The 12292-nt window shown below is 41.5% G+C and overlaps 1 protein-coding gene across 2 annotated transcripts in view; it reads left to right on the forward strand.

Moving 5' to 3' along the window:
* The window catches only part of VIRMA (vir like m6A methyltransferase associated), a 75431-nt gene that overhangs the window by 48372 nt on the left and 14767 nt on the right, over window positions 1–12292 (forward strand). For both annotated transcript variants that reach the window (XM_062188236.1, XM_062188237.1), the window contains exons 16-17: window positions 1779–1996; window positions 7352–7484. In XM_062188236.1, coding sequence (XP_062044220.1) covers window positions 1779–1996; window positions 7352–7484 — 351 coding nt within the window. The remainder of the gene's footprint in view (window positions 1–1778; window positions 1997–7351; window positions 7485–12292) is intronic.

The following is a 12292-nucleotide window of genomic DNA, read 5'->3' on the forward strand; positions in this document are numbered from 1 at the left end:
GGGTGGCAGGAGCCAAAGAATTTGGACCATTATTAACTGCTTTCCCAGGCACATTAGCAGGAAGCTGGATTGGAAATAAAGCATCCAAGACTTGAAGTAGCACATCTGATATGGGGTACTGGCTCTCAAGTGGCAACTTAACCTGCATCACACCAGCCCCCAGAATATTTTTTTAATAGGAGCTCATTTTGGATAATTATCTTTTTCTAGCAGCATGTATGTCCAGTCTGCTTTCATTTAAGACTCAAGAAGGAACCTTTTTTTTTGGTGACTTGTTTTCACAGAAGGGTGACCTGGTAGAAAATAATTTTTGGGCCTGATAGGAAGAATATTTTAAATCCTTGTATCTGTATACTTCAGTGGTTGGTAAATCTTACATAGTCTACGTCAGGATGGATGAGTATACTGAATAGCACTAATGTGTTCTAACTGCCATATTGACACAGACCTCAACTGTGAACTCTGTTCAGACTGTTATGTTTCTGTTTTCTTATTCACGTTTGTTTTGTAGTTTTAGGAGAACTTGAATAATGGTTTGCAGTATTTTTAAGTAATTAAAGATGATGAAACATAACAAAAAATGCTCCTGTGAAATCTTACTTGCTTGTGTAAGAGGAATAGTGGGAGTTTTTATAATTATTGTTGGCTAAACTTGCTTAGGATTGTGTAATACTTGAATTTTAAAAAGTAGAGGCATGTATTTAATTGGAAGACTGCTGTAATATTCATTTGCTGCATCCATCCCCTCTTTTTTTTTTTTTTTGATGTTTTAAAATTCCAATATTGATATGTTTATTGAAAGTTTTCTAGAGTGGGCCAAAGTTGAAAACTAGAGTGACATGGAGAGAAGGAGAAACAGAGATCTGCCATCTATCTTCTCATTCCCTCCAAAGGCTGTAACAGCTAGGGCTGGGCTAGGCTGAAACCAAGAGTTAGGAACTCTGTCTGGGTCTCTCATGTGGATGGCAGGAACTCAAGTACCTGAGCCATCATCCACTTCTTCCCAAGGGCATTAGCAGAGAGATGAATCAGAAGCAGAGTAACTGGGACTTGAACCAGTACTCTGGTAAGAAATTTAGGCATCCTAAACTTTTTTTAAATTTAAGCATCTGAAAATATAATATATGCTATAAGATAGAAAGAAAAAAAAAACCTTGTAAGATATTACTTTTAAAGTAGTAAAATATGTAAGTATTCTTAGGTGTGTATTATTAGGTGTGTATTTTTGTTAACTATTTTTTGTTAACTTTTACAAAAGGGTAAAATGACTCCTTTTCTTTTTTTTGGACAGGCAGAGTGGACAGTGAGAGAGAGAGAGAGAGAGAAAGGTCTTCCTTTTGCCGTTGGTTCACCCTCCAATGGCCGCCGCGGCTGGCGTGCTGTGGCCGGCGCACCGCGCTGATCCGAAGGCAGGAGCCAGGTGCTTCTCCTGGTCTCCCATGGGGTGCAGGGCCCAAGGACTTGGGCCCTCCTCCACTGCACTCCCGGGTCATAGCAGAGAGCTGGCCTGGAAGAGGGGCAACCGGGACAGAATCCGGCGCCCCAACCAGGACTAGAACCCAGTGTGCCGGTGCCACAAGGCGGAGGATTAGCCTGTTGAGCCACGGTGCCGGCCGACTCCTTTGTTCTTAATGTGTCTGAATTTATGTTTGGATGGGCATGTAACAATATTTGAATGAGATAATTATTAATCACTGTGTTCTGATATAAAGGTGCTAAGTGATGGTAATAATCATATAAGAATTCTGTTTTTCCCCACAACCTTCCTACCCTCACAGGACATTGCACTTATTTTGCCAAGCTCATCTGATGGTTCTATTTCTGAGTTGGAGCAGCTCTCCAATTCTCTACCAAACAAAGAATTGATGGCCTCAATCTGTGACTGTCTGCTGGCTACACTAGCTAACTCTGAGAGCAGTTATAACTGTTTACTGACATGTGTCAGAACTATGATGTTTCTTGCAGAGCATGATTATGGATTATTTCATTTAAAAAGGTAACTTTTTATCTAATTTAATATATTCTGAGATTTGATTTTTTTCACTGTCATCACCCCAAATTAATTAATTCCTACCTATTGTAGAAAGTTGAAGGTGTGGTTTCATTCATGATTTAATTTTGTATTTATAGAAAAAGATTCATTAGTGAAATGTGGTGGTGGTGATAGAATCTTTTTTATTGGTGAGTCATATTCTAGCAGGCTACATTGTTTCTAACTTTGGGCAGTTAGTAATGAAAGTGTTAAGCATATTTGTGCATAGGTTTTTCTTTTTCTTTTTTTTCTTTTCTTTTTTTTTTTTTTTTTGAAGATTTATTTACTTATTTGAAAGGCAGAGAGAGAGAGAGAGATCTTCCATCTGCTGATTCACTCCCCAAACGGCTGTTACCGCCGGAGCTGGGCTGATTGGAAGCCAGAATCCAGGAGCTTCTTCTGAGTCTCCCACTTAGGTTTAGGAGCCCAAGGACTTGGGCCATCTTTTGCTGCTTTACCAGGCCATAGCACAGAGCTAGATCTGAAGTGGAACAATTAGGACACAAACTGGTGCCCAAATGGGATGCCAGTGCCTCAGGCAGAGGCTTAGCCTACTGTGCCATAGTGCCAGTCTCAGAAACTTTGTTTTCTCCAGCTTAAAAGGCAGAGTGACAAAGAAAAGAGAAAAAGAGAAGGGAGAAATATCTTTCATCTATTGATTCATTTCCCAGATCTGACAGTCTTATTAATCAGAGGATATCCTGGTACAGAGGATATGAGAATCAGGTTGGTTAATTGGACTTTTATAGATGACATCTGGCTTGTCTTGGAGTTAGGGCCATGTAGGCATTTATTTCTTCTAATATGAGTATGTTGCTAAGGCTAAGCAGAAGAATGTTAAAAGGAGACTTGAGGAATTCTCTGGAGGCATTTTCTTTCTTTCTTTAAGATCTTTTATTTATTTGTCGAGAAGTAGAGTTATAGAGAGGGAAAGACCTAGAGAGGTCTTCCATCTGCTGGTTCCCTCCCCAGATAGCCACAATGGCTGAAGCTGAGCTGATCCAAAGCCAGGAGCTGCTTCTGGATCTCCCATGTGGGTGCAGGGGCCTAAGCACTTGAGCCATAGTGGAGAGCTGGATAGGAAGAGGAGCAGTCGGAACTTGAACCAGCACCCATATGGGATCCGGGAGCCGCAGACAGAGGCTTAGTCCACTATGCCAGTAACAGCCCTGGAGGCATTTTCTTTTCCTTTTAGGCCTTTGTTAACCCCGAATAGCCAGACAATGGTGGTTTCACAAAGTAAAATCAACTTTTCTTTTTATTTGACATAGAAGAACATGAACATGTGTCATTCTAAGAAACTTTTATTTTGTAAAAGATGCAGGTGGCAGCTTTACCCACTATGCCACAGCGCCGGCCCCTGCACATAGATTTTGATGTGAACTTAAGTTTCCACTTTTCTGGGGTAGACACCTAGGAATGATTTTGGGCCCCTAGGAATGAGTCATGTGGTAGGTATGTGTTTCTTACTAGAAATAGCCAGTCTGCTTTTACATTCCTATTAGCAATGTGTTAGAGTCCCACTTGTTACTCATCTTTACCAGAACTTGGTATTGTCAGTTTTTCATTAGAACTTTTTTTTGTTTCTTCAAGATACATCTGTTTTTTAGAAAATCAGAGTTAGAGAGGGAGAGACAGGGACAGAGAGCGTGCGAGCGAGTACACTTCCATCCTCTGGTTTATTCCTCAAGTGGCTGCAGCAGCTGGAGCTAAGACAGGCTGAACTAACTCTACTTAGTATAGAGTTAATCGTATGTGTATAAAGTTAATTGAAAATAGATCCTAGTAAAAAATAAGAATGGGAATAGGAGAGGGAGGAGGAAGAGGGGTGGGAGGGCTGGTATGATAGGAAGAATCACTGTGTTCCTAAAGTTGTGTTTATGAAATACATAAAGTTTGTATTCCTTAAATAAAAGGTTTCGGCGGTGGTATGGGGGGCAGGCTAGAGCCGATAGCCAGGAGCTTCATCTGGGTCTCTCATGTGGGTGGCAGGGGCCAAAGCCTTGGGACATCTTCTGGTGCTTTTCCCAGGCCATTAGCAAAGAGCTGGATTGGAAGTGGAGCAGCTGGGACTTAAACCAGTGCCCATATAGGATGCTCGCATTGCAGGTGGTGGCTTAACCCGCTGCACCGCAATGCTGGCTTCTCATTAGATCTTCTGATAGGTATGTATTGGGCTCCAGTTTTTGGTTAACTGTGTAAGTATGACTCTGTTGCTTAAAGTTGTTTGTAGAGACTAGTAATTGGTATAATCTAATTGAACCCATGCTTTTCCTCTTTTTAAGATTGCATTTTTTTTTAGATTTATTTATTTATTTGAAAGACAGAGTTAGAGTCAGGGAGATCTTCCATCTGCTGATTGATTTCCCCAGTTGACTACAAAGCTCAGGCTGAAACCAGAACCCAGGAGCTTTGATGCGACATTGTAGGTGGTGGTTTAACCAGCTGTGCCTCTTTTATGTTTTGTTTTTTAAGGTGTATTTATTTATTTGATAGGCAAGTTAGGTATTGGGAAATATCTTCCATTTGCTAGGGAGAGAGAGAAATCAAGTGACAGAGATATTAAGAGATGCCTTCCATTTGCTGGTTTACTACCCAAGTGGGGCACAATGACTGAGGGTAAAGCCAAGAGCCTGGAATTCCATCCACATGGGTGTCAGGGGCACAAGTACTTGGGACATCTTTTGGTTTCCTTGGCACATTATCAGGGAGCTGGATTGGAACTAGAGGAGCTGGGACTTGAACTGGAGCTCCGACATGGGATGCTGGTGTTGCAAGTAGTGGCTTAACCTGCTGTGTTAAAGTGCTCCCCACTATCCTTTTTCTAATAACAATATTATCTTTGTATTCAATCTCATTCCTCTTGTGTGTTTACATTTTATTATGCTATAAAGTTTTCAAGAGCTAGAATCTTAATCTTTCTCCTTTTTGTATTGCTTTACCAAAGTCTTACTGCAAAAGCATCTCAGTATATAACATGTATAGTGTTAATATTATTTTATATTGTATTTATGTAATATATAATACAGTTATTTGGATTTTGGCTAATTATATCTTAAAAGACATGACTGAATACTAGAGGAACCATATAATGCATAGAATAATTTAAATAAGACTATTATGAAGGTTTTATACATATTTATACATAAATATGTACTTACATATTAAATTTATAACTATATATACTTAAATAAATAGCAATTGATGATTATTTCTTGTTCTGAAATCTGTGTATTAGAGTTGGCAAGCTGGTCTACTGGGGAAATTCAGTATGCTGCCAATTTTTGTAAATAAAGTTTTATTGAAATTAAGTTATTTGTGTGCTAAAACTACTTTCTTAAGACTTTTTTTTACTTTTACTAAGACTACTGTTGTGTATAAGAGATAAACAAACTGAGCTATGGATAGCCTGCAAAGCATCTGGTTCTTTACAGAGTTTATGGACATGTGCTATAGACCCTTGATTTCTTTGTGTCAGATTATTATTATTATTATTTTTGACAGGCAGAGTTAGACAGAGAGACAGAAAGGTCTTCCTTCTGTTGGTTCACACCCCCCCCCCCCAAATGGCCACTACGGCCAGCGCGCTGCGCCGATCCGAAGCCAGGAGCCAGGTGCTTCTTCCTGGTCTCCCATGTGGGTGCAGAGCTCAAGAACTTGGGCCATCCTCCACTGCCTTCCTGGGCCACAGCAGAGAGCTGGACCGGAAGAGGAGCAATGGGGACAGAATCTGGCACCCCAACCAGGACTAGAACCTGGAGTACTGGTGCTGCAGGCGGAGGATTAGCCTAGTGAGCTGCGGCGCTGGCCCAGATTAGAGTATTAACAAGGATAATTGTTCTTTGTAATTATGCAAGTTAGGTTGCCTGAGCAGGCTTGTGAGACAACTGTAACTTCCATGAGTTAAAAAGTTCTCAAGTGAGGGGCATTTGCATTGGTTAAGATCCAGCTTGAGGATTGGCAGTGTTGTGGCACAGTGGGTTAAGCAGCTATTTGCAGTGCTGACATCCCATATGGGTGCTCCACTTTCAATCCAGCTCCCTGCTAATGTGCCTGGGAAAGCAGCAGAGGATAGCCTAAATCATTGAGGCCCTGCACCCACATGGGAGACCTGGAAAAAGCTCCTGACTCTTGGCTTCAGACTGGTCCAGCCAAAGCCATTGTAACTGTCTGGGGAGTGAACCAGCGGATGTAAGGTCTCCCTTTCTCTCTCTTCCTCTCTGTGTATGACTCGATCCTGCTTGGGACACCTGCATCCCATATTTTAATGCCTGGGTTTCAGTCCCAAGTCTGCTGCCAATTCCAGCTTCCTACTAATGCACACTTGGGAGGCAGCAGGTAATGGCTCAAGTTATTGGGTCCCTGCCACCTATGTGGGAGACTTGGGTAGAGTTCCTGCCTCTTGACTCTGGCCTTGCACTGCCTCAGTTGCTGTGGATATTTGAGGAGTGAATCAGTGGATGGAAGATCTCTCTTTCTCCTTCTATCTGCATTATTTTAATTTTCAGAGAGTTAGAGAGAGAGAAACAATCAGTCAGTCAGTGAGAGAATCTTCTATCATCTGATTCACTCCCCAGGTGGCCACAGTGGCCCGCACTGGACCAGATCAAAGCCAGGAGCTTCATCTGGGTCTCCCACATGGGCCATCCTCTGCTTCTTTCCCCAGGTACCTTGGCAAGGAGCTGGATCAGAATTGGAGCAAGGACCAGTGCTGTGGCAAAGAAGGTTAAGCCTCCACCTGCAGTGCCAGCATCCCATATGGGCACCATTTCAAGTCCTGGATGCTCCACTTCCAATCCAGCTCCCTGTTAATGTTCCTGGGAAAGCAGTGGAAGATGGTGCAGGTTCTTGGGCCTCTGTAGCCATGTGGGAAACCTAGAAGAAGCTCATATTTTTAAAAAAAGTAGAGCAGCTGTGACATGACCAGCGCCCAAATGGAATGCTAGTGTCTCAGGTGGTGGCCTTACTTACTCTGCCACAACGCTGGCCCTTGTCTTTCTCTTGAATACAAATAAATATTTTTTTTCCCAAAATTCTCAGGTTATAAAAATCTTAAATAGAGAACTGGTGAGTTTTTCCTGATGAGTTTTATAAATTTGTTCTCTAGGGAAACCTTTTAACCTTATTAAGAACTTGAAGCTTAACTTTAAAAGAGACAGGTAGCTGTACATATTGCTTTGTTACATTGTATCTATGGATATACTAAAGCTGTTTTTACATTTTTAAAAATTGTCAAAATTTTTTTGAATTGAGATGGTTCATTTCTCCTACTTGTTTTATGTGCTCATACTTAGGCTGCTGTCTCCTGTTTATTTACAGCTCTTTACGGAAAAACAGTAGTGCTCTGCATAGCTTACTGAAACGAGTTGTCAGCACATTTAGTAAGGACACAGGAGAACTTGCATCTTCGTTTTTAGAATTTATGAGACAGATTCTTAACTCTGACACAATGGTAAGTGATTGTAAATATATTTGGTATTTGTTAAATTTACAAGTTTTGTTTTAAGTTTAAAAATTGATTCAGTGAAGAAAATGTCTTGGAACATAGAATGGTGTTTTTATATTTTCACTTACCAGGTTCATCTCAAAATGGTGTTTTTTTCCTTTGCCCATGTCCTGCTATAAATATAGAATTTTTATTTATGAAGATATTTTAAAGAATATATAAAAATCTAATTTAGTTCTAGGCATCATTAATTTGTGAATACTTTATGACTTCACTACTTAAATAGAAAAAAATGCTACCTATGGTATTTTCTATTTTGATTTTTTTTTAATATTTTATTTATTTGAGAGATAAAAGACAGTGAAAGTGAGAGAGAGAACAGTCTTCCATCCACTGGTTCACTCTTTAAATGGCCGCCACTGCCAGAGCTGGGACCATCCAAAGCCCAGAGCTTCATTTGGGTCTCCCACGCCGGTGCAGAGGCCTGAGCATTTGGCCATCTTCCACTGCTTTCTCAGGCCATATTAGAGAGCTGGATTGGAAGAGGATCAGCTGGAACTAGAACCTGCACCCATATGGGATTCCAGCGTCTCAGGTGGAGGCTTAGCCCACAGTGCCACAGTGCCAGCCCCATTGTGTTTTCCATTTTAAATCTTGACATTGAGATACCTTGCCGAAGTGACTCAGAGAAGTTAAGTTTTGTCATTATTTTAATTTTTCGCTTATTGTCACATAAGCATTTACTGATTATGTTTTGGATGCTGTGAGTTTGGAGTGAATGCAACTCATTTTATACTGAAGTACTTTGCATCCATCATAAATATGAATTATTATTTCCTGTATCCTAACGTCTTACTGTTAGGACTTACTTAAAATTCCTCTCATTAATATTTTCCAAAATCATAGTATATTATGAATCCAATTCCAGAAGCCTTTTAAAAAGTGGAGAGGGGCTGGCATCGTGGGGTGGTGGTAAAGTTGCTGACTGCATTGTCAGCATCCTGTATAGGCACTGATTTGAGACATGGCTGCTCCACTACCAATCCAGCTCCCTACTAATGTACCTGGGAAAGCTTTGGGGCCCTGCACCCACATAGGAAACCTGGAAGAAGCTTCTAGCTCCTGGCTCCTGCCTGGTCCAGCCCTGACCGTTTTGGCCATGTGAAGTGAACCAGCAGATTGAAGATCTCTCTGCCTCTGCCTCTATGTAACTCTTTTTCTCAAATAAAACTTTACAAAAGACAAAAAAAAAAAAAAAAAGTGTTTAGGTGCCTGCATTGTGGCATAGAGGATAAAGCACTGCCAGCAATTCTGACATCCCATATAGGTGCCAGTTTGAATCCTAGCTGCCTTCACTTCCCATCCAGTTTCCTGCCTGGGAAAGCAGTCAGATGTCCCAAGGCTTGGGCCCCTGCATCCATGTGGGAGACCTGGATGAAGCTCCTGGCTCCTGGCTTCACTCTTGTTCAGCCATGGCTGTTGTGGCCTTTTGGGGAATGAACCAGCAGATGGAAGATCTCCCTCCCTACCTCTCTCTCTGTCTCTATAACTCTACCTTTCAAATAAATTAAATACATCCTTTAACAAAAAAAAAGTGGAAATCACAAACATTCAAAAAGTATCCCTGATGGAGCTTATCTGTACAAATTAATATATGAAAAGCTCTGTGAGGTCCTGGGGTGTTATACTACAGTATAATACAGCTTTGCCTAAATGTGTTACCCACAAAATGTGTAGGCCAGTATATACTTTGTTAGTACTTGTTTAAGAAACTTAGCTCATGTTTGAACTTTCTGTTTGGGAAAGTTTGTTAACAACTTGTTTCATACAATGTTGTCAGAATAAATATAATGTAGGAGTGAATTCAGGATGAAAATAAATTTACCATTTTTATGCATGTAGTTTATATTGAGAATATTTAATCCAGTAAGCCCTTCTTATCTGTTATATTTGTAGTTATAGTCTTGCCAATTTTTTGTTTTTAGGATTTATTTGTTTGAATAAATAAACAGAGAGGGAGACATAGATCTCTGTCCCTAGCAACAGCTAGGGCTGGACCTGGGCAAAGCCAGGAGTCAAGAACTCCATCTGGGTCTCCCACATGCGTGGTCGACACCCAAATACTTTGGCTATCATTTGCTGTCTTCTCACGCTTGTTAGAAGGAAACTGAATCCGAAACAGAGGAACTGTGACTCAAACTGGCCTTCCCATTATGGGATGCAGATGTCCCATATGACAACTTAACCTACTGAGCCACACACTCAGCTATCTTCCTGATTTTATTGGCAAATCATTATTTGTTGTGCGGTGTACATAGTTCATTAAAAATGATTACATTTACTGGATACTTAGATTTTGAAAGCTTTGCATGTTTAGCAGTAGAACCATACTGCCTTTAAGTGATTTTAGAGTTAATTTGCTGGAAGGCTACTTACTGGTTTCACCAGATCCTAAGTAACATGTTGTGGGTTCACCCTGAGGGGCTTGTATTTGCACCTTCATCCCATCTCAGAGTGTCTGGGTTGTAATCCTAGCTCTGCTTCCATTCCTAGCTTCTTGCTAGGGCGTATCCTGGAAGGCCCCAGGTAATGGCCTAGTCATCCACATGAGAGATGTAGTTTGAATTTTGGGCTCCTGGCTTCAGCCTGATCAAGCCTTAGCTGTTGCAGGAATTTGGAGAGTGAGCCAGTAGATGGAGTATCTGTGTGTGTCATCTCTGCTTTTCAAATAAAAGTAAATAAATTGATGGACCAATTTGATAGGTTTATTTTCCCATGTTATCAGGTAAACAATTCCTTATCAAAAACCACTAACCATTGTGTTCATTCATGTTATTTACAATTTGATTAGTCCTTAGAAATGCTAATGAATGCTTTTATTCATCCCTCATCAATCCATTTCCTTTTCTCGCCTTCTTTATTAAGTGGATCAAGGCCCCTTGATTTCTTTTTCTTTCTTTTTTTTTTAAAAGATTTATTTATTTACTTGAAAGAGTTACATGAAAGAGAAGGAGAGGCAGAGAGAGAGAGAGAGAGGTCTTCCATCCACTGGTTCACTCCCCAACTGGCTGCAGTGGCTGGGGCTGTGCCAATCTGAAGCCAGGAGCTTCTTCCAGGTCTCCCACAAGGGTGCATGAGCCCAGGACTTGGGCCATTTTCTGCTTTCCCAGGCCATAGAGAGTGCTGGATTGAAGTGGGGCAGCTGGGACTCGAACCAGCGCCCATATGGGATGCTGGCAGTACAGGTGGTGGCTTTACGTGCTACACCATAGTGCTGCTCCCCCCCCCCCCCTTTTAGCATTTTATTTATTTGTGATGCAGAGTTACAGACAGAGAGTGGAAGAGTCAGAGAGAAAAGTCTTCCAGGGGCCTTCAGTGCTGGCATCCCATATGGATATTGGTTCAAATCCCGGCTGCTCTACTTCCCATCTGGCTCTCTGCTATGGCCTGGAAAAGCAGTTTAAGATGGCCCAAGTCCTTGGACCCCTGCACCCACCCATGTGGGAGTCCTGGAAGAAGTGTCTAGCTTCAGATCAGCGCAGCTCCATCGTTGTGGCTGTTTGGGGAGTGAACCAACAGATGGAAGACCCCTTTTTCTCTCTCTGCCTCTGCCTCTCTGTAACTCTGCCTTTCAAATAAATAAATACTTTTTTTTTTTTTTTAAAGAAAAAGAAAGGTCTTCCATTTGCTGGTTCACTCCCCAAATGACTGCAATGGCCGGAGCTGGGCCTGTCTGATGCCAGGAGCCAGGAACACCTCTTCTGAGCCTCTCCCCTGGGTGCAGGACCCAAGCACTTGGACCATCTTCTGCTGCTTTCCCAGGCCATTAATAGGGAGCTGGATTGGAAGTGAAGCAACTGGAACATGAACTGGTGCCCATATAGGAAGCCCACATCACATGAGGAGGCTTAGCCTACTATGCCACTGCGCCAGCCCCTTCTATTCTTTCTAATCTGTTTCCTTTGTTAATCAGAGGAAAATGTGCTCCTGAGACATTTTGTTTCTGCATATGACCTTGATCCTGTTCTCATACTTTTCCTGAGCACTTTCTTCTCTTGTCTTTACATCTCAAGATCCTTGCCCTGACGTGCTCTCTCTCTCGATCTCTCTGTCCTGATTCCTCTCTTTTACTCTCTTGCCCTCTCCCCCTGGCCCATCAGGCTTCCCCCACTGGACAATAAACCTTCCCTTAACTCAAAAAAAAAAAAAAAATCCTTGCCCTTAGTTAATAGTAAGAATCTCTGAATATCTAAACTAAAATTCATGATTTTCACCATTAACTTGATTTATCTTTTTTGTGTCCTACTTTCATACCATTGATCTTCCCTGGCCTCCAAAATAGAGATCTTGAAACATTGTTCATGTTCCCTTTTGTACATCATCTCAGGAGGTCCTCTTTCTTGGCTGTTAAAAATCTCTCCTAGTTCATTTTCTAGTTTGTATTTGCTCATCTAAATTCTCCTGTTGAATAACATTATAGAGGTATGCAGTAGGCTAAGCTGCTGCCTGCAATACCAGCATCCCATATGGGTGCTGGATTAAGTCCTGGGTGCTCCATTTTTAATCCAGCTCTCTGCTAATGGCACCTAGGAAAGTAGGGATGATGGCCCAAGTCCTTGGGCCCCTGCATCCATGTGGGAGACTTGGATGGAGTTCCAGGCTCTTGTGTTTGGCCTTTCCCAGCCCTGGCCGTTGGGGCCATTTGGAGAGTGAACTAGTGGGTACCAGATTCTGTCTCTGGCTGTACTTCTTGGTAACTCTACTTTTCAAATACATAATTAATAAATGTTTTATAAAAATAACATTGACATGTA

This window comes from Lepus europaeus, chromosome 4 (assembly GCF_033115175.1).
Source record: "Lepus europaeus isolate LE1 chromosome 4, mLepTim1.pri, whole genome shotgun sequence".
NCBI lineage: Eukaryota > Metazoa > Chordata > Mammalia > Lagomorpha > Leporidae > Lepus > Lepus europaeus.